The 25946-nt window shown below is 43.1% G+C and overlaps 1 protein-coding gene across 7 annotated transcripts in view; it reads left to right on the top strand.

The window, feature by feature from the left end:
• MBNL2 (muscleblind like splicing regulator 2) overlaps nt 1-25946 on the top strand; it is a 109654-nt gene that overhangs the window by 31464 nt on the left and 52244 nt on the right. For 6 of the 7 annotated variants that reach the window (XM_072849966.1, XM_072849967.1, XM_072849961.1 and 3 more), the window contains exon 2: nt 7230-8086. The exons of the other annotated variant lie outside the window; for it this stretch is intronic. In XM_072849966.1, the coding sequence (XP_072706067.1) occupies nt 7913-8086 (174 nt within the window). In that variant the 5' untranslated portion in view covers nt 7230-7912. The remainder of the gene's footprint in view (nt 1-7229; nt 8087-25946) is intronic. 7 annotated transcript variants of the gene reach the window in all.

Below are 25946 nucleotides of genomic sequence, written 5' to 3'. Positions count from 1 at the left end.
TTAGTACAGGAACCGGGATTAGAATTTTAGTATTTTTGGCTCACGGCCACCTGGTCAAACTAGTGGGCTGCTTCTCTGATAGGGCAGTTCTGGCTTCTTCCTCATTTGAGCAATACTGGTTTGCTCGATGCAAAATGGAAGCTGCTTAACATTTTAACAAAGTGGAAAAAACCCTCAAAATGATTAAAGAAATGTTCACAAGTTTCATTTGAAATTTGTGGAAGAAGATGCATTCATGACTTTCTACTGTAATTGAATGATTTTTCTTAAAGCATTATGGTGGCAGAAAGGTTTTCTGTTCTTATTTGCCACCAAAGAACGGATGATGTTTCATGGAAGTCTGTCTTGTTTTCTCTTGTTTCTTGAATATAGGGAATATTATTTTTGTGACTTCACAACAGTTGGGAAAAGGGCCAGACACCTGATTCTGGTTTAAATGCTGTAATTTTACTGAACTGTGCAATGACATTACTAAACTCTACTGTACATTGTCCAGTCTTACTCGATACTCTAATATTCGGCTACATATCCAAAATATAAATGAGATGTTAGAAATTGGTTCAAGAGAAGAATATGAAGCTAGCACTGTAGTCACTGATGAATGATACCTCTGTGCTATCGCATCACTTTCTGGTCCTGTTTCCTAATCTGGTGGGCTGATGGAGTGAGGAAAGCCTATCGAAAATCTCTTGCATGTTCTCTCTTTAAGAATGTAATTTGTTCAAATGTGACTAACAGGCGTGCCAACTGTCATATTATTTGTCTGTAAAATTACTTTTTTTTTTTAAATTCATGTTAGCATCTTTTGACATAAGATCCTCTCTGTATCGGTTAGTGGAGGATTTTGCACGGTGAGGCTTAAATTTGGTTAGTGGAGGATTTTGCACGGTGAGGCTTAAATTAGCGTGCAATGACTGAGTCAGCCTTGCTTTCCAGGGACAGGGAGCGCGTCCCGTGGAATACAGCGTCGTAATTACAGGAGCCTGCAACGAGGTGCCAGACCTGCCGCGGGTGGGGTGCAGGGGAGGGATCGGGGCTGCAGCCTGTGCCGTCATGCCCCGTCGCGCCGGCTCTGCTCTTTACTCCATCAGATGTGGGGCATGGGCAGGTGGGCACGTCTCAGTTGAGTTGGCCAGCATGACGCAGAGTACTTTATGCTGCTGTGTTGGCTTTATTCTGCACCTGGGGAGGCAGATCATAACGGATCCAGCTTTAGCCTAGGATTAAGCTACAGCCTTGCTTTCCTCGGCAGGGAGTCTGAGGGAGGGCAAGAGAAAACAGCGCGGGGGGAGTCAAGGAAATGGCAGGTAGCTGGAATTGAAAGCGGTGCTGGAGTGTGCTCGTGGGGTCGCGGCGGTCCTTTGGTGTGCAGCTTCTCTTCGGTTTGGAGGCCTTGAATGCTATTTAAAGCACAAACAATGGGGAAAAAATGACATTTAAAAGAATGTAACAGTGAGGTTTAGTTGAAAAACTGAAGCGAAGTCCCACCATCTTTTGGACTAAAACACCTGCCAGTGTCTCCTAAACGTGTGGCTGTGTCCCGAGTGCTTTGAAAATGGAGTCTGCTGTGTAGGTGCAAACAAGAGGTATGACTTAGCAGGATTTGGATGCCTTTTCCTGGCCTTAAGGGTGAGGGTTCAGTAGTTGTCAGTCTTCGAATATCTGTATTTCCATTGTGAATGTTCAAGATTAATTGACTTGATCTGGTTGTAGAGGGATCTCTACGTATTACACTTATACAGGGAATCTTTCCACTAGGTTTTGGCTATAAACATAGTGAACTGCAGAGCAGGTTTCCTTTGCAAATGTGGTCAGGTGCTGAAGGAGCAGCAGCTTTTTGAAGGAATGCAATCCTTGTCAGTAGTCTGAAGATGCGTCTGTAGAGTGGGACACATTGGTTAATCCTTGTGTTTGGATGCCATGGGATATCCTGGGACATCTGGGAATGGTTGTATTTTGTCCCACATCACCTGTCCCAGCTAAAATCACTGACTCAAAACTAGTAAGTCCAGGCTGAAGGGAGTGGCTAAACCGAGGGTATTATTTCTTATAGATTAGTTTATCTCCTGGACAAACAGGAATGTCATGAGAATCTGAGTTAAGGTGATACGTGGTTAAGGTGTTGCTGGTTTGTGAACTTGCATTGTGGAACGTGAAGCCAGTGATGCTTACGGTTAACTGTGTCTAAGGGTAGAGAGCCTGTTTGCTGCTGCTTGTTCAACTTCCAGCCAGAGCTTAAAATTTCAACCTGAAGTTCTTTGTGCCTACTGCAGGGTTATTGCAGGTGTCTTTGTGCCTACTGCAGGGTTATTGTTTTGTTTCTTTGTTGAAAGATTCCTGAAGTGAATTTAAGACTGTGGACATGATTGTCTGGAAGTAAGCAACATGAATTTGTGTTTACGTGCAAGTGTATAAAAGTTGTAGCAGCAAACTGCTTTGGGTCAAGGGCTTAAAATTGGGCAGTACCATTTCCCTGGGATTAGAGATGTGACTTTGGTCCTCTTGAAAGCATTCCCACGTTTGGCTAAGCTAATAGTCTGTCTCTGAAGAGCTGCAGTATATGCATGCTGGGTTGAAAACTAAGTTCTCAAAACATTCTCTTGGCATTAGAGTATCCAGCAAGTCAATTTTGGTGACTGTAGGCGGGTCCTGAAGGTGAGTTTTATCCCACCTGAGTTCAGGTGTTTGATTGAATTTGGGCAGCAATCTATTCTGACAGTCAACAGGTTTCTGCCCTGCTAGTGACCTAAAGGAGGAACGTCCTGCTTCCACAGCATAGTGAGCCTTTGGTTTTTTTATTTTTCTTTTAATTCCTTATTTTTAAAACAGATCATTGTAAATGATCAAACTTGTGAAGCTAAGTATATTTAGCACATCTCTTCTGGCTTGCTGGGAAAGAAGAGTTTGTATACTTTAAACTGTGCAATCCTTCTTAGGTACAACTGAAGGTTTTCTAACTTTTTAATTCTTGAGTTTCTGGTGTGTATATATAGAAGAAATATATGGATCATGTTGATGAACTTTGACAGTAGGAGCAACAAATTGAGTTTTGACATCTCTTGCTGAAGATTTTAATGTGATGAATAATACAGAGTGCTTAATTCTCTAAGAGTAAAGTGAGAAACTGTTTTAATGCCTTTTGAGTTAACTTAGTGGTTCCACTAGAGATATGTGTTGGAACCATATAGAGGACTCTGCTCCTTTACTGGAAGTCATAATTTGCAGAGTTGACTTTATTTGAAGGTGAGGTCTTCACTCATTACTACACATTATCTACTGAAGCATGAATACAACATGCCCAGGAAGTCTCAGCTTCTCCATTAGACAGATACTACATAATCTGTTGCCACATAATCTGTCTGATAAGTAAAACTACTGTACCAGAGCAGCTCATAGTTTGTATATAGCAAGAGCTCCTATTTTCCAGCTGAGAGATCCAGCTGGTTTGTAATAGGGCAGGGCTTTGTGCTCGCTTGCCAGCTCCTAAAGATGCTGGCTGCCTAGTGTTCCTCAGAACGAGAACCTTTTCTGGGGGCTCCTAGTGCCTGTGTGCTTTGCCTTGTTTAATAATTAAAAGGATTTTTTTTTTAACTGGGAATTTTTTTTTTTGTTTGCTTACTTGGAAAAGGATAAATGATTTTGTGGTTTAGAACTGAAAAAAGATCTGGAGCCCAACGCAGGCTCTTTCCTGCTCTCTCCGGAGAACAAGAGGTTGGCAAAAGCCTCCTACTCCTCCATATCTTGCTAGCTTTCTGCAAAAGGGAAGTGATGCTTATCTGAAAAGAGGAGTCTAAAGCTAAATAGTTTTTACAAATACATGTCCATGAATTTATTTCACTTAGCATACGAAAAACTGCATTTGTAGATGTGTATTCTGGATCTATTCCATTGATCCAAGTGTGTGAGAGACTGGAAATAAACAGCAATAGTTGTAAACAAAACCAAACAAAAGCAGTTCTTCTGTACTTACTATGTTGAGTGCTTTCTTCAGCTTCAGTAAGAACATTTTGCATCTCAGTTGTCAATGTGTAAGTTTTGGTAGTTTGTTTAGCTGCAGTGGGGAGTGCGGGCTTGAGTTGGAATCATTAATGACAATAACAACAAAACAACTAAACAAAACCCCTGAGCAAACCAGAAGCAAACCTTCTGCCTGGATGAAGGACCCCGTTGGTCCTGAGGGCTCTACGATGGTGAGATCCTGTTGGTTTTGGCAGGACAGCTAACTTTGGCTAATACGTTGGGACACAAATAGAAGTCATGGAAAGAAGAGCAGAGTTCACATTTGCTGGAGGCCCTGATATTCTCCATATGGGTGGGGTTTGCAACACATAAGGTCAGGGTAGGCTGTGATGTTAGTAATGGCCTGTGGCCTGGGAGGCGTTTTATTGAGGATGTTGTTATTATTATTGTATTTTCTTCTGTAAACCCCATGTTTCTTTTCCCTCATTTACTTCCCTCTGTTTACCCAAACTGCTGGATTTTCCCCTATAACCATAGTCTCTTCTGCTTTCCTTCTGAAATTCCTTCCTGCCCTTCTCTCCCCCAGTGTTCACATCTTCTTTCCGTCTTTCGTCCACACCCATCTTATTTTTTCCTCCTTTCCCATGAAGCTTCTCCCTTCCTTCCTCTTCCACAACCAGCCATTTCACTTTCCTACCTTCTACTCCCATTTCCTTCTCTTGAGTTCTTTCTTCATATCTTGAACTCTACTTTCCTTGGTGCCTCCCATATTTTTTTTTCCCCCAATGTCTTTCTTATCCCTTCTCCTTGTATTGCTTCCCTCTCATGTTCAGGCTTTCCAGGTGGAATCTGTTCCTTCACCCTCCTGGTGCAGGTGATGGGCAGAGGAGGTACAGCAGCTGCCTAGGATGTGGTCGTGAACACGTGAGGCCATGTAAGTGGTAGGGATGAAGCACTCCAAATTCTTCAGTCTCCACCGTGTTTGCACCTGCCTCCTGCTGAAGGCATGGTCTCCTTCAGAAAGGTCTTGGCTCTGTCTTTCCGAAGCCTGCATCAGTAGAAACGGCTGAAGCACTCAATGCCTCTTGAGAAATCAGATAGCGTGGTTATTTTTGACAAGACGTGGATTTTTGAGACCAACTTTTCACGCTTCCCTTTCTTTAGAAAACGTTCATGTAGTAAGAAGATAGGAAACAGGATGATGCTGTATTTCACTCCTCTTCTACCCTCTACCCTCCAAATGCTTTTTGGTATTAATTCTTGCCGCAGTCTCATGAATCTTGTATGTGATTCTGTCATGCATATTTTTTTAAAACCATGGCTACTGCCATTTATATAACATGTGCTGTTTGCTTTGCTGCCATGTGCAAGTCTGGTTTTCTTCATTCTTAACACCTACTACTTGAGAAATGACTTTGTCAATTTTAGTAGTATGCAGCCCGGCAGAGTATTACTACTTGTGACTTTGAGCAGTGTGCGGTATAACATTTACCCTTTTCCCCAAATTTCTGCCTGTCTCCTACATCTATTACTGAAAACCGTTACTGACATTTCTGAATTGGAATGGGTGCCTCTAGGGAGAATATTTCCTCTTTTACATTTAGCCAGCTGAATCATCAGCCCAACAAGCTATCAGCTCAACAAGCTCTTGTGGAGAGGCTCTCCTTGTCTTTCCCCCTCTCTTTCCTTTCCATCAGTTATGAGTATTTTCTCACCTCTTTGTACGTTTTCAGTTTAACCTCACTCTTCATTGATGCTGTGGGACAACATTGATGGAATATTTAATTTGAGGAATATTTAATTCATGTACTGTACTATACTACAATTGTGTAGAATTATTTTAAAATGTACTAATTCTTTTGCAACTCGTTATTCTTGATGCCCAGGTAAAGCTATCTAAGTATCATCCAGACCCATCTTATTGCATGTTGGACTTGAAACTGAATTTTTGACCAATTAGCATTGCATTACCTTTATTCATGCTAGCAGTAGCAAATTTTGGTGTAGGTATCAGTCATGTAGTAAAACCCTTTCTGGTAGCATTACTAAGTAATAGAAAAGCCTTTGGGTGTGAAGACCTGGAAGTCAGAACTGGGATCTGTTCCTGAAACTGTGTGTGAGTAATTCTTACTCACATTACTAACAATACTGACTTCAATTAAATCAGATGAATCCAAGCACAGAATGGTAATTATTCTGGCATGGGCAAGCTGACAGTGTTTTTAGAGCTATTTTTATTGATGCATTTTAAAACCTCACTTATTCCAGTCCTTCCCTCTTTCTTTATTTTTGCACAAAAATAATCCATCAACTGTTTCTGGCTGGTATCTGCAAAGTGAAAGTTGTGTTCCTTTGAAGCTGAATAGAAGGAAACATAATGTCTGTAGTTTCACCGTCTGTGTATAAAATACAGTCATTTATTTAAAAATATTGATAATATCTAACCCTTTGATTTTCAGATCTGTTTATTTATAAAATATCCTAGGTATTTTATAGTCCCCAAATAGCTTAAGCTTCATATTTAAGTCTTAGGTTTTGATGCTGAACCATATATTTGTAAAGGTACATGAAAGCTAATTTAATCAAAGGAAAATTTAGATAAAGACTGCTTCATATTAGAAAGAGCTCATTAGAGGATGATGACTTAGTGGTGAGCCCCTTCATGAAGCCTTTATGGAACAGCCTTTAGCTTAACAGGGAAACTAGCTCTATTTTCTGGATATGGAAAGGTTTGAGGGTTTGGTTTTTTTTTTCCCCCCATGTAATTATGGAATGACAATTTTTTGTTTTGTTTTGTTTTTCCCTTGAGAAACAGAGGGAGAGACAAAAAATCTGAACAGAATACCACTGTCCTCATTTCTAAGGAAGAACAAATAACAAGTTACAGCTTATAATGTAGTAACACAATCTAAAGGGACAAATGATAAATTAATGGAAACGGGTTCTTGTATATTGTTTTGGAGACTAAGCACATTAGATTGAATTGTTTCACAACCAGTGTGCCTAGTTATTGTGTCTGCCACATTTATCTATTTAAATCATTCCCCACTTTTGGATTGCTGCCTAGAATATTACTGCAGTACGTGTTTCAACTGGTTATTCCCTTGTCATATGTAACTTCACGAAGGAGGCTGATTTTGCTTGGAAAAAAAGAAATACAAGTGAGCATTGGCAGTACGTTTATAATATCTGATAAAAAGGGATGATAGGTTTCGTAATGTTGATTTGAATGAGTTGCACGTGAACTGATACTGTATTTGTTTTGTCAGGTCAGTGACTTAAAAAGTGCCTTTGTCAAGTCACTTTTATGAGCGAGGACTGCTGCGCCCGTGTTCTCAAAATCCTAACTTTGCCAGCCAGACATTGCCTTCATCTTACACCTGGCGGAAGATACCTCAGCTGTCTCCATTTGCCAATTAGTTGATGGGAAACTGAAAGCAGAAGAGGAGGAAGAATTGTTATTACTATTCCTGAGACACGAACAAATGACTGCATTGCTTTTCTTCTGTAATCAATACCAGCAAGCAACCATCAGAGAACTACTATTTTATCAAGGAGTGCCATTGCATTGAAGGACCTTGGCTTAAAACTGGTGCATCTGTGATACAATCAACAAGCCCACGTGTTTTACAGACAGAAATGCGACTGAGCATGGTTTTTCCCAGCCAAAAGTCTACAAGCGGGACTTAATGATTGATGAGTGACTTGCTTGCTGATAAACTTTCTCTGTTTATTCTGCTTTGTGTGCGTTGGACATCGTTAATCGTCCCCCACTTTTTTTTTAACTTTCTTTTCAATTGTAATTGAAATTCTTTTTTTTTTCTGGTTTTTTTTTTGTTGTTGTGGGGTTTTTTTTTCTTTTTCTCTCCCTTTCCTTTGTCATTAGTTTTGGAAATTTCTTTGGCATAATTCACTTGACAGCAATTTACAAATTTGAAATCAGCTTTTCATCATGGCTTTGAATGTTGCTCCGGTAAGAGATACAAAATGGCTAACATTAGAAGTGTGCAGGCAATTTCAGAGGGGAACTTGTTCACGCTCTGATGAAGAATGCAAATTTGCACACCCCCCTAAAAGTTGCCAGGTTGAAAATGGAAGAGTTATTGCCTGCTTTGATTCCTTAAAGGTAAGAAAAAAAATTGCATGTGTCGTGAAAATGCTGCTACATTGTACTGAAAGTAAAATGTGAAATTATGAGTTACGACTAAATCAGGTTAATCAAAGTGATTCGTTCTTGGTAAGATGTATATTAGTACAAATGTCATTTGTCCTAACTTTTATTTATTGAAGCTTTGAAAAGATGTCTTTCTAAGGATTTTCTTTTCCAGTGTCAATATGTTGTTTACAAAAGTTGCGTATGGCTGTGGGATACAGGATTGCTTACAGCTGGAGGGACAATTGTATTCTCCCGAGTACATTTTATGAATTATCATTGTTTCATGGCAAATTAAAATACATGGTGGCACAGTACTAGGCCATTACCAGAGTCCTAATGAAACAAATCATATGGGAAGAGCGCAGATTCTTTCGATTAAATCAACAGAAGTAAGAAAAGTCTATGCATTACTTCAATTTTAACACAACGGGTTGTTTACCCTTGGTATTGGGGACTCTCAGGTAAATTAATAGCATTGATAATTACATGTATGGATAGTGCAGATAGCAGCGTAAGTTTAGAACAGAGTGAAGGGATTCTCTCCTTTGGAGGATATTTAGCAACTATGTTGTTAGGCCATCAACAACTTCTGACTTCCTAATGACATCAAGCACGCTTTAAAAAAACTATTTTAAAAGTTCTGTGAAAATACTTTGTGTACTGCATAAAAGAAGATTAATGACCCTGTGGGATTTGGGGAGTACACAGTGTTTTCTGTGATGATACATTCGTGTTCTCATGTCAACAGAAGGAAAAAGCTTATTTCATATAAATAATTAAAGGGCAAAATTGAGCATTTCAGATTTTATTTTGAAAGTCTTAGTTGTCTTTTGGGCATGGGAGAATGTCTTGGCTTGCTTTTTAAATTTAGCAAAATTTCGGTTACTCACCAAGGGCTCTCTTACTGTGAAAACATCGGTGTGATTGAGAAGAAAATTCAGTGTAATTTTAAAATGTTAATTTATTTTCATTATAACTTTTTTTTTGGTGCAATGCAAGATATTGTACTAGGCATCTTTCTTCTGGGTTTTCTCATTTCTTCTTTTGAAGATTTAGAAAAAAGTAACTCAGGGGAAATGTTTGTGAGGGGGTTACGTTTTGTATATCCTGCAAGCCAGAACAGCACCTTAGGAGTCATGGCAGTATGTCATCAAGTGCTGTTAATGACCTTAATCCATGGATTACTGCACGATAAACTCTAACAGCTTCTTTGTAGATGTTCTTGTATATTGGTTGCCTGCCAATGGGATAACTTTTTTTTTTTAAACAGGCAGGCTAGTGTCTGCAGCAAATGAGCAGTAATCAGCTTTTACGAAAAATAAACAAGTCAATAGAAGCTTTTTTTAAATACAATTTTTAACTATTGTAAAGACTCGGGCCGTGGCTGGGAGGCTGGAGGCAGGCAGCAGGGCTCGGTCAGCCCTGGGCTGGCAGGGTGGTGGGTTTGCAGCGCAAGAGGTGCTGCTGCTGCATCATCCTGGCCGAAGCGGCGATGTGCCCGTCCTCGCTGCCCGAGGACAGACAGCATCGCGCTCCCTGGCAGCGCAGGAGGCAGAGGCGCCAGCTATTCGAGCTGGAGACTTTTGTGCAGGGATGGTTATCGCCCGTGAATCGGAACTGGAGTCACAGCCTAAGCTAATAATACCGTGAAGAGAAATCCTGAGGGATCGCTGTGGATAACTTACTGACAGCCAGCTTCATTGCTCAGTGGAGAGAAGTCCCAAAACCATGTAAAAAATGTAGTCAAAGCAAGCAGGCGTGTTCTGTCCTAGTGTGGGAAGGCATCTGCTCCGAGGGGCCAGCTCGCTCCAGCCCGGCTCTGATGGCTGAAGCGGTGCTGCTCCGTCCTGCTGCCCATCATCACCCTCTTCCCAGCTGGCAGAAGGAAGCATGCACCTGGGCCTCCCGTCTTGTGTTTTCTAGTTGACGCTATTGGGTTAAACTGCTGGTAAAAATGGGATTATACCAAGAAGTATACCAAGAAGCCAGATTGTGGCCTGAAGCAGCAGAGGTGGAGGTATAGGTTTCTTCCCGCCAACCCTGCTGCAGGCAGAGGGAGATCCGATAACGGGACAACAGTGTCTTCAACTGCAGCTCCTCGCCGCTGAGCACGAGTCGGAGCCGTGCGTCTTGGTGTGCTGCCTGACCCCGCAGCACATTAAAAGCTGTTGGGGATCATCGCGAGTGCATGGCTCTTGGCTGTGTCAGCTGGTATCCTCGCAGCCATTATCTCCGTTATTCAGAAGAGTGTAAATCGCCATATATACGGCAAGAATTGTGCCTGGTTAGCTCAGTTTGCTTGTACTGCTGGTTGAGGGACTTACGTCGTTAGTCACGTAAATCTATTTGATGCGTAGCTTTCGGAAATACTGGTGTTAATCATACAGTTTCAGAATAAGGCTTTGGCACTCAACAAGCAGGATAACTTTTAATGTAAATAAACAAACAGAACAGTCTAGGATTATAGATAAAATCAGAATTTAATTAAAAAACCCAAGAGCAGTTTTCCTTGCTGAACACTGAACCACACTTTAATGCAGGCAATTATTTAGAGTTTATTTACATAATATCTAGAGCTTTTGAGACTTAGCATTTTAACTGTCTTGGTTTGGTGTACCTGCTGTAAAAATAAATTATAGCAAGTACGTTGAGTCTCTTTGAATAAACATCTTCCTACCCAGAGAAGACAGAGAATTATTTTCGTCTCAGATTGAGGTATGTGTTACATTTAGGTGGTGTCTGGTAGTTACAGCTGCTCCCTAAGAAGTCAGTGAAACACAAGATACAGCCCTCTTGAGACAGGCTCTCCTTTTCACGCTGATTGATCAAAAGAGCCCCTGTTTTGGGAAGGGACATGTGCTTTCCTGCATGCCGCCTTCTTTCCAGATTTCCAGGGTAGATGAGGGAGCGTGGTATCAGTATCTGCCAGCTGGATCAGACTGCCAAAGCACCAGTATGGAGCTATGGGAGAGAGTCCAGCAAAGGGCCACTAAGATGATGAAGGGTCTGGAGCATCTTTCCTATGAGGAGAAGCTGAGAGAGCTGGGACTGTCCAGCCTGGAGAAGAGAAGGCTCAGGGGGATCTCATCAATGTATATAAATACCTGGAGGGAGGGTGCAAAGAGGATGGAGCCAGGCTCTGCTCAGTGGTGCCCAGTGACAGGACCAGAGGCAATGGGCACAACCTGAAACACAGGAGGTTCCCTCTGAACATCAGGGAACACTTTGTCACTGTGAGGGTGACTGAGCACTGGCACAGGTTGCCCAGGGAGGTTTTGGAGTCTCCATCCTTGGAGATATTCAAAAGCTGTCTGGACATGGTCCTTGGGCAACCGACTCTGGGTGGGTCTGCTTGAGCAGAGCGTTGGACCAGATGATGTCCAGAGGTCCCTTCCAACTTCAACCATCCTGTGATTGTGTGACCAGAAGCATCTTCATGCTGACTTGCCCGTAGCGTCAATGTTGTTCTAAGCTACCAAAAGCTGGCGTTGGGACTGAAGGAAATAACCCCAGTCAGGGACATCTGCCTCCACGCCGTGCCACATCCTCCTTTGTGCTCCCACTGCTGTCTTTGTGACTGTGCGGTGCACCAGGCTGGGAAATTGATTGTGGCTAAACCTAAGCTGCTGTTGTAGTTGCTGCTGACAGAAGGGAGAGGGGCCGTGTGGGACCAGCAGAGCACTGGGTCGCTTCTGCCGGTGACAGTGCCGTGACCTTAGGCCAGGCTTCTGGAGTAACATGATTGCATCAGAATCCAGATTTTCCTGTATTAAAGAAGTATATTTGTAGGTCTGTTGGTTCCAAGTAAAAGGTCAATAGAATTTAACGGACCCTGTTTGCTTTTAACTCAAAAGGGATTTTTGGCTCTGAATACCTGTCCTTGCAATACTTGACTTTAAACCCAGCAAAAGTTGCAACAGCAACCCATTGGAGTGATTACAGTTTGGAGGATCCAAAATGCTCACTGTCTGGGCTCTGAATATCCTTCATCTGTGAGATGCTCCAGGCTAGACAGAAATAGCTAAAGACTAATGAGTCTGGTTCAGATTCAGGCCAGAAACTTGCTGATTTCAAGCCAGGTTCTGCCGCATGGGCTTCTGAGATGCGGCTCAGCATTTGTTTCTTGCTCTTTGGTGCAGGCCAGAGCCTGGTCTGTTCTGAACAGGGCCTTTTTGGGGTGTTAGGAGGGTGGATCATTCCTGTGCACGCGATGGATGATGGATGCAGCAGTCGGCCAGATGCGTGCCCGTTAGCCAGTCATAACATCACCTCCAGCAATGGGGCTCCCTCTAGCAGAAGCCCCCGTGACTTGGCCAGCTGGTGTGGCCATGCAGGCACACCCAAAACTGTACCGGGCAAGTGGCCTTGGTGAGCTTAATGTGAGGATGAAGGTGTCTCCGAGCTAATCTGGTTGACTGTGCCTGAGGTGAATGAAGGGGTACGTCCATGATGAGGCCCAGAGCCCTGCTGGTGGGCAGGAAGATGGAGGATGCTGAGGAAGCACTGCCAGAGCTGGAGCCTCATCTGCTGCCATAAACCCTCCCAAAGCCTTTTTGGAGCCCTTCTAGGCTCCCCTTTGGATGTTGCAGTGTTTGTACAGTGGGAAGGGTCTGTGAAGAGGCCTGTCTAACCGGGAAGTTTGAATTTCAGGAACTGCTCTCTTTATATTTTTTTTACTTCTCAATGGGTTCAAGTAGCTTAATTTAAAAGTGAAGAACCTGGATATATAACACTTTTTGATCCCTCAAAGTTGGACATTATAAGCAAACCTGTTTTCAAGGCTTTCTTGTCCTACTAGTAGTAAAGAACAAAATCCTTTCAAAGGAACACTAATATATAAAATAATGTCTGGGGACAAGAACATGCAACACTTTGCTGTATTTGAGCTGGAATTAAAATAAACAACATTAAAATGAATGGTAATGTCTAGGAGGGGGAGAGGGGAAAAGCTTGGCAGTTAAAATATGATCATGTGCATTTTGGTGGGAGTTGACTCTCATATTTGCAGGCAAGTCTGGGTTTTAAATTCTGGTGTTATTTCTCGACTCAGATTCATACCCTTTCTGCAGGTCAGCTACTAGAAGGATATGTTGTCTAAGCTAATACAGATAACAGGAGGTATCTTGAAGATACTGTCATTGCAAGTTTTATGGTGGTAACAAGAAAACGAAAGCTTCTTTAGGGCTACAGATGGCTTTTTCTGTATTTTTTTATCTACTTACTAGTGTTTAAACACTTCGAACTGTTCTATTTATTGAGCCAGCAGACTAGTGTGAACTGTTCATTTGCATTTTCATGAAGGCCTTTTAAGAATATGTCTATCTGGTCTCATTTGGCACCATAGAATAAAAGGTAATTGAAAGCTGTACACAGAGACCTGTTTACAAAGTTAAAAGGGTTCCAGGAAAAAAAATAAATTTTAGGAACATTCACTTAGCTGAAAAGAATCTGTTTAAGATGGCCTCAGCTTTATTTAGAAAAAGGAAAAAAAAGTCTTTGTAAAATGAGAAGACTGTTTGTAAGAGAGTGAGCTCAGAGTTGGGATGCAGTAGGTAGTCATTTGCCTTCCTGTCATTCTTTTGTGGGTCTCAATGTTTTACAAACGTCAAGGACTCAGGATCATCTCTCACTTGGCAGGTGAGGCAGTCTGGATAGACTGTAGATGAGCACCATATGCAGAGGGGATTTGCTAGTTTTGTCTGTACTAGAAAGTATTTAAATGGGTGTTTATAGTGTCCTAGCTGGCTGAATTTCTGCCCATTGCCCGGTTATGTGGTGTGACACTGCTCAAAGACAAGGTGAGTTCAAGGGCTGTGCCTACAGCTGGTGGGGAGGAATGACTGAAACGGGCAAACTCATTTCTCCTGGGAGACAGAGTGGCTTATTCCTTCTGTGCCCGTGAATTTTGCCTGCTTTGCTGCACAGTGACCCAATTTCAGCAGGATGGGTGGGCTATAGGCTGCCCTTTTTAGTAGCTGTGGGCTCTGAGGATGTGGAAGTTGCAGGCTGAAACCTTCCAGGTGGGGGATGCAGAATCCGGATCTCACTCTTCCTGCAGAGCAACAAGTTTGGTCGCATCCTTTCTTTTTCACCCACTTCTGTTTTTTCTTGTAAAAAGTCCAATAAACTACAGGTAGTCTGAAAACACCACCTGGCAGAAGCTTTTTTGTGTCTGAGTTGCTGCAAAGTGTGGGCATGAAGAGAAAGTGTCAATCAAGGCCAGTTTTAGATGACTGAGAATTAACTCTGTAGGCTCCTTCTGTATTCAGAATAACAGTGGCCACCCTGGGTCAGACCAAAGCCCCATTTAGCCCAGTGACCCAGTAATGGCCAGTAGTGGATATTTAGGAGGTGGTGTGCAGACATGCAATGGCTTCCTGGAGTGCTCTCCTAGCTCCTGGTCAGTGTCTCAGGACATTGAGAGCCAGGCATGATACGGTTGTACTTAGTAGCTCTTAGTGCCCGTCTTTCCCCTGGATTTGTCCCACTGCTTTTTGAATTGTGTACACCGTCAGCACCCACAGCATGCCACAGCGAGGACTTCCACAACTTCATTACGTACAGCGTGGAAACCAACTTCTGTTGTTCATCATGTCATGGGTACCCCCAGTTCTTGTCTTGGAAAAGCAGAAGAGAATGTCCTGTGAATTGTCCTAAGGATGAATCTGGGTGGGTTTGTTCTACTGATTTCTCTCTAGAAGGGGCATGTTTCTCCCCAGTGAGTTCAGAGGAAGTCTCATGAGAGAAGACTCATCTCATTGTTTTAAATCTACTCCGTGAAAATACCGTTCCTAGGACAGGTATGATTCCTGAAGGCCCTGCTTTTTCAGGCTATAGGAATTTTTTGGCTCAGAATAAAGTGTGAGGCATCAGATGCTGCATGAAATCATGCCATCCTATTTCCTGAGACTGTATTTCACCTTATACCCAACCTGTGCAACTGTGAGCTGCTGCTAAAATGAGATTGTTACATCCAGTCCTGTGTCCTATCACAGCTAGCTCCCCTTTTTTATCTCTGTTCAACTGATCATGCAGCCATGCAACTTGTTTGACTTGATCCAAAGGAAGGGGAAGAACTGCATTAAATGTAAGATGAAACTATGAATTTAGGCAGCAACATCTAGCATAAATTGAGATACGATGGGGTTTAAGAAAGGGGAATCCCTTTCTGAAGACCCCCCCTTATCTCTGAGTTTAGGGACTCTTAGTATTCCCTGCGCTGTCAATCCCCTATTCTTGTTTGTTTTCTGCAAAAAACTATCTTTTTGTTTTTGAGTTGTCTCCTGTAGTCCTCCCAGCATGCACAACTTCCTCTAACACTTCCTTTTTCCTGTTTGCCTCCCTCCTGTCTGTTCACGTAGCTGTCTCCATGCCAGCTCTTCTGGTTTAACTAAAGGTAGGGTTAAAAACCAACTAGCTGAACTGCTGGGCAGATACCCTTAAAAATCTGTGAGCTTGGTTTAAATTGGTTAGGACAGAGTCAAACAAAACCGAAATAAGCCTTTAGCTGTTGTGTTACATGGTGTTTAGCTTTTTTAAAAATAATTAAAAAAAAAAGCCATGGATGTTTGCTTACTACAGAGTGGGCTGTGCCGTGGGCTAGGATTTGTCCCTCTTTCGAGGGACGTTTCTCATCTGTTTTGGAGGAAAGCGCGGAGGCGCAGCGCAGCCCCGCCACCCGGGGTGTTCAGCCCGTGGGAACGTGCAGGGCGGGAGCGTGCAGGGCAGGAGCGCCCGGCGGGCTGCCGGGGCTGAGCCCAGGCTGGGCCCTGCAGCAGAGGGGCACTACCCATCAAGTCAGCTCGGAGGAGCAAGTCCTAACCTGCTGCTACTGCCTCTGCCCTCAAACTGAAACTATGAAAAGCAGAGAAGTTGAACCAGTTGAAGTTCATTAGGTAGGCTGTTAGAAAAGCCAGGTGTCTCCTTCAGGCCCTGTTTTGTTTCCTGTCAGATTTTAAACCTGTGCACCTTGTTTTAACTTGATGTAAGTTACATTCTCAAAGGAGAGCCCAGTTGGACACTCGATCACTGAGCTACCCAGACCCTCCATCCCTCTGAAGACATGGGAGGCCTCTCTTTCCAGTCGCCCCGTTCAGTGGCAAAGCCTCTCGGTGATCAGAGTAGATGCCTTTCACAAGCGGGAGACCTCTCGCAACAGCTTGTGCCTCCTTTGGCCCGTTACAACCACCCGATGAGAGCGAGTGGGTGTTTACTGGCAGTTTTCACTGTCATTTTCGGTGTGGTAGAACTTGCTGAGCAGGTCGCCTGGCCCCTGGCCTGAGGAGGAGGATGAGCACTAGGAGCAGAAATGGTTGAAAGAACAAGCAGTTAAAGAACAGTAACTGAAGGATGCAATAAAATATATCTTCTTGTTCACTGAATCATGTTGTCCTGAGGGACTAAAAGAGTATTTAGTAGTTCCTGGACAGTGGTCTTGCTGGGTTAACTCCTGGAGCTTGCTGCTTCCACAAGCCCCAACGGAGACTCATGAAGAGCATTCCCAGGTAGTCTGCCATACCCCTTCATCTCAGATGCAGCTGCCACTCGGTTATCAGTCTAAGTCTGATTACACGAAGAAGAGCAGCTAGGTAGACTAGCTGCAGGAAACCTTGTGTGAAAGGGCTTGGTGTTTGGCAGATGTTCTTCAGATTTTCGGGCACTTGGGGGTGCTTCATATACCCATCAATTCACTGTGTAGTTTTTGTTGCTGCACCAACCCGTGCTCCCCTAAGCTTTATAATAACCAGTCTGCGGGTGTAGTGAAGGCAGAATTCAATCAGAGCCTCTGACTCATCCCATCACTAGGATTTTGAACACAAGAGCAATTGCTTGCTGCCCACTCCTCCCCCACGCTCCCTATTAACTCAGGTCACTGTTCCCACAGGCTTGCTCTCTCCAGGTCTCCCCACCTACTCCTTTATTTTTCTGGCAGGTGGTTCCTCTTTCACTCCAGGCTCTGTTTTTTTCCCTTTGGCCCCATGTATGTAGCTTTCTCTCAGCTCAGGCATCAGCTGTTCTTCCCAAGCTGTTATACTTCGACTGCATCATCAATACAACAGGCAGGGTTGTGTTCACATGCAGGGAGCTTCCTGATGTAGAAGCCTAGCAGAGACAAGACCCATGTTCCTATTAGTCCAGCTCATCCCCAGCACTGGAAAGGTATTTTAAATCTAAACCGACAAACACAAGAAGAATTGGGGAGTTTATTTGCAAGTCTGTTTGACAACCCTACCCCTCTCCCAACTCGTATCTCCTCATACGAAGACTGGCACCTTGTTTTTGAGGGGGTGGATTGTATTAGAAACCCCTTGCAATAAAAGGAAAGCTGTTGTGGTTTTAGAGATGTTGGAACGTATTGTTGAAAGCCTGCTGTGAGGTACCTGTCCCACAACTGAAACGCAAGAGGAAGTCATAAGCATCTGTTTTCTTCCACATTGATGTGCTTCTGGTGGCTGTAGGCATGCTGTGCCACCCGGGATTAGATTCCTGCCAGGACTTGACTACAACAAAGAAGAAATTAATAATGGGGAAAAGAAACTGACTTCTCATTGGCTTTGTCTGTGAGCTGTATGGCAAGGTGTTGTGAACAATGCCCCAAAAGTCAGATAGTCCTAACGCTTGGAAGGACAAATCATTGAGGAGTAAAAATAAGAAAGTAGAAAATCAGCAGAAGACAGTGTGGAAACATATGAAAGATGTAGTGGCTGTGGTGCAACACCCTTGTGTGCACTCGATGGCTCCAGGGCCAGCAGAGCCGTCCTGCTCCCTGCGGGCAGCTGTGACCCTGCAGGCTCATGCACTGCTCCACAACACGGCACTGTGCGGTGCCACGCTCCTGACTGAAAGATGACCTGGTGCAGTCACCGCAGTGTAGATGTACCCTTTTTCATGGGGCATTACAAGTTCTCAGCCCTTGCTTTCTCCTGGGTTTGTTTGGCTTGAACGAGAGGGGATCTACAGTGCGCAGTGTCATGGCAGCTGCGTGGATGGCCTGGGCTAGCAGGCCCGTCAGGTGTGCTGCTGCCACCTCACCTGCCTGTCTCATAGGCCAGACACCTTTTAAACTTTGTAAAAAGCTAATTTATTTACTTCTGTTTGAAATTCAGTTTGGGCCTTGAGCACTCTGCAGTGAAGCTATACACCTGACTGAACGGGTTCATGTACCATCTTGCGTGTTGTCGGGAAAGGATCTTACCTCTGGTGGCACCTGTGAAGATACACGGTGGCCAGAAGAACAGCTCAGCTGTGATTCAGAAGCTAACTTTGCTGCTGGGACTTTCTCTGTTGGTTCACAGTGAGCCAAAAAATAAAATCCAGCATGTCGGACATGACCAAACCCCACTGGCTGTTGTCAAACAGGCCCCTAGCCCTCACCCACAGCCAAGTAAAAAACTCAACAAAAGCCAACTTTGTAAGCTAGATGTAACATGTGAAAGTCAAGAGACATATAATGCTTTTTTTTCTAAGATCACTTTCTAGATTAGGCCATCACTTTAAAATTAATATGTATTTAGTGGCTGTGGCTAGGACCTGAGCCTCCGGGCTTGATTCAGTTGCCCAAACAGAGGCATGTGATACTATCTGAGATGCCCTAGAGTGCTCTTGATGGCTTTCCTGTGACATGTCAGAGGAGTGTGTCATATCTGCTGGCACCATGCAGAGGTCCAGGATGTCCCAGGGTGCTCCAAATGGTCCTGCTGACTTCTCTATGGCAACAGTGAAGCCCTTCTCGGGAGGCAGCATTAGCTCTTGTACTGGCTGTGCTAACTGAGACTCTGACGTCAACTGCTTTGAGTAAAAAGGTGGACGATGCATTTGCCACAGCAATGACCTGGCTGGGAGGAAAGCCGGGGTATAGGCCAAACCCAGAAGAAACTGTCTTCTGTAGGAGAAGAATGCCCTTGCGGAGACCAAGAAGAGGATGAACGTTTTCAGCGTGTGCTTTGTAGTTCACCATTAGTAATGCTAACAGCTAATGTAAACTCATTAATTTTAAATAGTTGTGACCCATGTAACTGGGCTTGTCTTTTGCTATCTATGACAAGAAAGAAAATCTTTCTAGGCACAGGGATGTTACGACAGTGAACTCAGTCTATTTAAAAATAAAAAGATGGACAACCTTTTGCAAATTTAAATTGAATAGCAACCATAACTACCTCTTCATGAAGATTTTAAAGCTAGAAATTAACCAGAATGTGGTCTATGCATTTGAAAAACCATGAAAGTTACAACAAAGAAATCCTGTTCCCCTGAAGTGTAATTCTCCATTACTTCATTTGCAGATGTGAACATATGTGAAGTGCCATCACATATGCATGTAGTTGGTTTCTGATACAAAATGGGAAAAAATCTTTGCTTTTCAACGAGTATCTTAAAGGTGATTTTCCTAAGGTAGTGGATAATAATGAATGTCATGAAAATGCAGGCTACTGCCCAAACACATTTTGCCTTACCTGTGTGCTTCATAGTACCAGTCATACAATATATGTCAGTGTTATTAAAAATGGAGGCATGGGGTTTGCATGTGCAGAGATAGAGGTGTGTGGATATAGCTATGGAGATACTGCGAGCATCTGTAAATTACAGCGTTGGTATGGACGTGGTTTTGTGCTTCCTGCTGAACACATTGATTCCGTTGAAGTTCCAGCCTGTGACAGTCCTCAGTATAAATCAATACAAATATTAATTTGCTGCAAAACTCTCATTACTTCAGTGAGAGCAGCGTTAGCTGATTAGTATGTATGAAGTGGCTTGTGTTCCAAGTGCGGGAGAAGTCTATGGTTCTCTTTCTTTACTTGAACCTTCTGGCTGTAATTGTTTTTAGCCTGGATTCTTGAGGAAATGAGGCTTACGCAGTCAGGCTGCCTTTCCCTCCTCCCCCACTAACTTGTGAACCCACTGGCCAGTTTCAGCCAAGTTTGACAAAGAGATCATAGTCTCAAGGATAATTAAGTTCCTACAAGTTTTGTAAAAACAGGCAGCCAAATAGTAGGGTGGAGAAAGAGGGAGAGACCTATAAGCCCTCTCAAATGAAGGAAGAGGTTCTCAGAGAGAGCAGGCAAGAGGAGGTCCTTAAAACTCAGTCAGCCACAAGGAAGCTGGGTTTTGGGGTTTGCAATCAAACGTAAGGCCCCTGCCTTCATTTGTGCTGGTGCTTGCAGCACTACCCGTTTAATGATACTAGCGGTCTTTGTGCTCAGCAGAGCTGTTGCAGGGGACTGCTTACAGTCATCCCTCTTACCTTTAGCCTCCGCTTGCTTGTTAGGCATAGTTTTCATGATATTTTCCTTTTTCGACCTTTTCAAATAGCAGATTTATCTTACCAAGTCATTGGTACTTACCTTTACTTCTTTTTCTTCAGGGAGAAGGAAATTTCCATTAGGAATGCAGGTTTAGGTCTTATTTTAGATGGGTGTGCAAGGTACTAAAAGGGTCCTGGATGATAGGTGGGCAAGGTGACACCCCTCACTGAAGCTGGCTGATGTATAGAAAGCACCACAGAAATTATACAAGGCAGTAAGAGAGAGCAAGAGAAGGTGTAACTCTCTAGAGTATGTGGTTAGAGCTCATCTGGAAGGAGGGAGTTTGCGGTTACCATCTCTGCTGCTAGGTTTCTTGAGGCATTTTTTCTTTAGACAGCCACTCGATGAAAAAAATGAAAACTGTCCTGGAAGCAGAAGTGACTACGTTTTATGTAAGAACCATATGCTATTTTGCCCTATTATGTCCTAATATTGTCCTATTGTGAGAGCTCTTAGCATCTCATTTTGTTTTCAGGGCAGCAGCCCACAAGGCTATTCCACTGCTGGTGCAGGAGTAAGCTGGTCTTTGGCATTACTCAAGGCTGGCCTAAGAGATGTTTGCTCTTTCTTTCTTCCCCCAAACTTGACATTTTTGCAGTGTAAAGTCCTCCACTGTTCCATGTGTAGATGATCTTTTAAACAAGTACTAATATAAAAAAACAGATTTAGCCAGCTTTCCCTTAAGCACCAACAATACTATAGGCAGGTTTTCCTATATCAGATATTTCAGCGTGCCAGCTGTTACAATATACGTAATGTGTTTAATGAGCAAGGGAGTTTATTCTTAGGTAATTGAATAAGGCTCTTCTTTCTAATTAGTTATTTGCCTTTCAGTCCTGGATGTTGCAAAAAGATTCGCTGTGATCTGTGCCAATTGTATCTTGGTGTGCTTTGATTTGCTATAAAGCAGCTGTGCATCTCAGTGATGCACGTGAGAATCAGGGGTCTGAAAGTGGCCAGCAAGTTTTATATGTGAAATGAGAAATGTTGTCACCAGCTAATTAAGTAGCGAGTGAAGGTCAGTTAATTCATAACATGTCTGTATGCATGGCCAAGTTCTATCTAGTGGGTTTACTTGCTGATACAGATGTGGAAATATCAAGTGGAAAAGTAGTGCAATAAGTTAATAAATGTGTAGCTTCTTTAGATACCATAAAGAAATGATGGCAAATTGGGTTTTGGTTCAGTTCAACAGAAGTTAATTAACTGATATACCTAACAGGTTTTGTTGATCCCAGCGTGCTTGTGATCTTAGACTGCTTTATGGCTTGAAACAAGATGCGAGTCGAGCAGCCCAAAGGAAGAGAGGGTGACACTGGTGAGGTAGCAGAGCCCAGTAGTAGATGCTGATGTCCTACATCGCTGCAGATGCCAGAAGACCACAGAGAGGCCAATGCAGTTTGGAAAACGCTGCACTGGTTTTTCAGCAACATTTGTAAGAATAAAGCAGGCGCGTAGAAAGGGGAAAGCCACGGGCAGAACTATGTGCTGCTGTTGCATGTAACGTAAAGCAATCTTCTCTCTAAACTCACTGTTTTCTGGTATGATGATAAAAACCAGGAGGTGCAGAGAGTATGGGAATGCCAGTGTTGTTATGAGGGTTGTTTAGATGGTATTGCATGTTCTCTGGCTTGGCTGCTTAATTCAGACTGGCTCAGAGAACAGCGATATCATATGGAATAAAAATTTGCTGTGCAACTATAGACAAAGAAAAATGAAAAAAGACCTTAACTGATCTGAAGGGGGGGTTGGAACTTTCTGATATGGCAACTGTTATTAAAATGGATTAGTTTGATTTTTTTTTGACTTTGCATTTCTTGTGTGCATACTGTGTGCAGTTAAGACCTCAGTTTAAATAGATAACCATAATTTATCAATAAATACAGTAACTTTAACATGCTTTCTCTTCCCCAAAGAATGTGGAGAGGACATGCTTAAATTTTATTTAATTAGTTTCCTAAATGTGGTATTTTTTTCTGTTTTCTTTATAAGGCTGCATTTGTCTGATGATGCAGCGCAGACCTCTTAAAAACCTGTGTAAAATTTACAGTATTTGTAAATCTTTTTTTAGTTATAGATCTGCTGTGGGTATGGCTTTCTCTTATACCAATCTTAAAATTAGTGAGTGGTAAATCAGAAGATATCAATCTTTAGATGTATATTTAAGCACATCTCTGCTTGCAAAATACTTGTATCTGCCTGTTTTGAGCTGCAATAGTAAGTCTTCAGTCTACAAGTCATAGTAACCACTGATGTCATAGCAGACCTCTGTTGGATAAGAAATAGATAACTGCGGATATTGGAAGATGTGTATTTAAATAGTGGCTTTTGACATGATGTGCTGTGTTGCTTGAAGCAAATTGTTCAACATCTCAGTCTCTGTTTTGCCTTTTGTGAAAGGGATGTAACTGTTGGTGTTTTGGTTTTTTTTGCTTATCCTCTCTTTTTCTTCTAGAAGTAGGAGAAATTAATAAGCTGTTCAAGGTTAGTAAGGAGAGACAATACTTTCTGTTAGACCTGCTAACATAGCTGGGGAAAAAACAGACAAACTTTTGTGCTCACAAGCCCTTCTTTGGGTCATATTTATAGATAATTATAGAGTGTCTTGGAAATATAGAGCATGCCTGTCAATACTCACTCATCAAAAAAAAATAGCTTTTTAAAATATCTGGAAGAGGCTGCATCTGTAATGCAACTTATTATTCACTTAGGAGTCCATGAATGCGTAAATTACATACATAGAGAGAGATGCAGAATATTTAGCGGGTGCTGAGCACTAGAGTTGGTGGACCCAGAATGCATTGGACGTAGAGTCATTCCTGCAGTGCAACGGCAATTTGCCCGCGGGTTCCTGACACCCAAAAACCTGGTAGATTAGGGTGAAGCGGTAGAATTATGAGGAATTAAAAGCACCATAGATTGCTTCTGCAGCTCAGAGGAGAGATTCATACACAAAATTATGGAGGAACCTTTGTCTACCTCTAGCAGCTTGGTGGTTGAAGTGTAAGTTGGAATCCAATGCTCAAGGGAAAAACAGGTCCTTAATTTAGGTCCCCTGGACGTAGTACCTAAAGTCAGGTCTCTCCCTTTTGAGCTGTTGGCCCAGGTGTTTAAATTTGGGCTCCCCAAAGTGGAGGCAGGTTGCACGAGAAGCCCCTTGAGCGAGGGACGTCTCCCAGCCGCCTCGCAGCCGCACCCACAGCCCGGTGCTACGCTGAAGGCTTTGCAGAGAGGGGGTTACAAGTGCTGATTGGCACTGGGAGAGACTAACATCTGCTCCCGCAGGGAGTGACCCTTCATCTGCAGCTTTTTTAAAAATAAGGCATGCCAAAGATTCTCAAAACCTATCAAGCACACAGTATTTTTGTTTTCGTGCTAGGGTATCTGCTGAAGCTTGATGTAATCTTCTCTGTTAACTTCTGAGTGGGAAAATGCGCTCTTTTGTTGAGGTTTTCTCTAGTCATCAAAACTGGCCCTTGAAAGGTATACAGTAACGTCTGAACACTCTTTCCTCGCCTTTTTTAATTTTTACGTGTAATACAGCTCTTCGGTGTGGAATTGGATGCTCACAAATCCAGTGAGGTTGATTGTTTCTTTATTTTTTAATAGAGGTATATATGGGATATATTTTTAATGTGTATATATATATATGATATCTTTTTTTATATATCTATCCTTCGCCTCGCCTGCTGCTCAGCAAAGGTTTTTCCTTTAGCATCCCGCTGCAGTGTTTTAGAGGCAGGAGCGACATAAGCCCACTCGAGTGCTTTGCTTATTAGTGCTCTATTGAGCAAGGACTTCTGAATCCCCAATACCATTCTGGTACGTAAGCAGATACATATTTTATTAATGACCGGTTAGAAAGCTATCTTTGAGGGAGTTGTGGAAGTCAGACATTCCATGCTGTTTTTTATCATGGGCAGCCATGTCACCTCCTCGCTGAAGTTATTTACATGGGTGGGGTCTCCATACGAAACATGGGTGGGGTTTTTTTGGAAGGATTTTTTTCTGCTTCCATCAGAAGACTTTCCTATAGCTTCACCTCTTGTGCATTCTTCTAATTTCCAGCGTGGATTTATTCACTGCCAGTTTACCTCCGTTCAGCTGAATGCCACTGTTATTCTGCAGCTGAAGCAACCACGTTCCCCCTTCCCACCACCCCTCCCTGCCTCCCCAGCTTCTCCCAGGACATTCACTGGATACAGGCATACCCCTCCTCAGCCTTTGTTTTACTCAGCCAAAAAAACCCCACCGTGCTCTCTTTCTCTGCTTGTAAGACAGGCTTTCCTTTCCTTGGGTCACCTTGGTAGCCCTCGCCCGTGCCTGCTCCAGGCCGAATCCGTCTTATTTGGATGTTGGTGACCAGAAGCACGCGCAGCATTGCAAGCAGAGATTGACCGCGAGAGAAGCAGCCTTGCCACAGCAGCTTGGTGCCTTTCCTAGTCAATCCTTGTTTGATACATCCTTGGGGCTGTGATTGCCTTTTCCATGGTTTGTCACACCGATGTCTCCACTGTCAGTCAGTGGTTGATCAGAGCATCCGTGATCTTCTCCTCCGCCACGGCCAGCTCCATCCTCAGGTTGTAGCCAAACACCTTCCTATCTGTGTCTGCACTGATCTGTGGGGTTCATGTTGCTGGCTAGAAATACTTTATTCTTTCGTACGGGCTCTCATTCTCCGGATTTCAAGATCATCTTCTGCCATACCCTGATTCTTCTCTCTTCCCATTGCCAAATGAGCTTGAGTCATCAGCACATTTCATTAGCTTATCTGGAGCTTCTGAAAAACATGGATCTGGTGTCCCGGAGATATGAAGCTTAACAGTGTAATCAAAGCAGTTGGTTTCTGCATCTGTGACTTTATAGCCCCCCCAGCCTATGTCCCCATGGATGACTTCTCCTGAGACTGATCCTATGTCCAACTAAGTCAGTCGTAAACCTCCAGTTGATTTCATGGGGCACTTCACTGTCCCCGCATTTTCTGTACCTTTCGAAGTGCAGCCTGTTTTGCCTGTTTCCAGTATGGTGCCTTAATGGTTGTTCCCTGGCCTGGGGATTTAGTGGAACAGGCTTTCCCTCTGTCTGAGGTATATACTTTTGAAGCTGTATTTATAATCCATTAATTTAAATACTTTGGGAGCTCTCAGCTGTGATATCATGACATGAATCCCTACCTGGAGGTTTCCGTGAGGACCTTTTTGCAAGAGAAAAAGCCATTGACACTCATAGTCAAGGGTTCTTAAAAATTACGTGGCCAGTGATGTGCATCAATATGTGCTTACACTGTTTCTGTGAATAGCAAGTGAGATTCTGTTTTTTTCTTGCCCCTGCAGGCTTCTTTTTTTTTAAAAAAAAAAAAGGGGGGGGGAGGAAATCTGTAAGATTTATCTTCCCCTCAGTTCTCTTTTTATTTTGAAAGGAATGTTTCATGCTTTTGCAAAGGGGGTGTGTGTTGGACTCTTTGTTTTCTTTTGCTTTTTTCCCTCTTCTGTCAAAATTCCATCTCTGTTTTCCATCAAGGATATGTG

Source organism: Ciconia boyciana, chromosome 1 (genome assembly GCF_034638445.1).
Source record: "Ciconia boyciana chromosome 1, ASM3463844v1, whole genome shotgun sequence".
In the NCBI taxonomy this organism is placed as follows: domain Eukaryota; kingdom Metazoa; phylum Chordata; class Aves; order Ciconiiformes; family Ciconiidae; genus Ciconia; species Ciconia boyciana.
The sequence above is the reverse complement of the archived record's forward strand: the minus strand, read 5'-3'. Positions and strand labels throughout refer to the sequence as shown.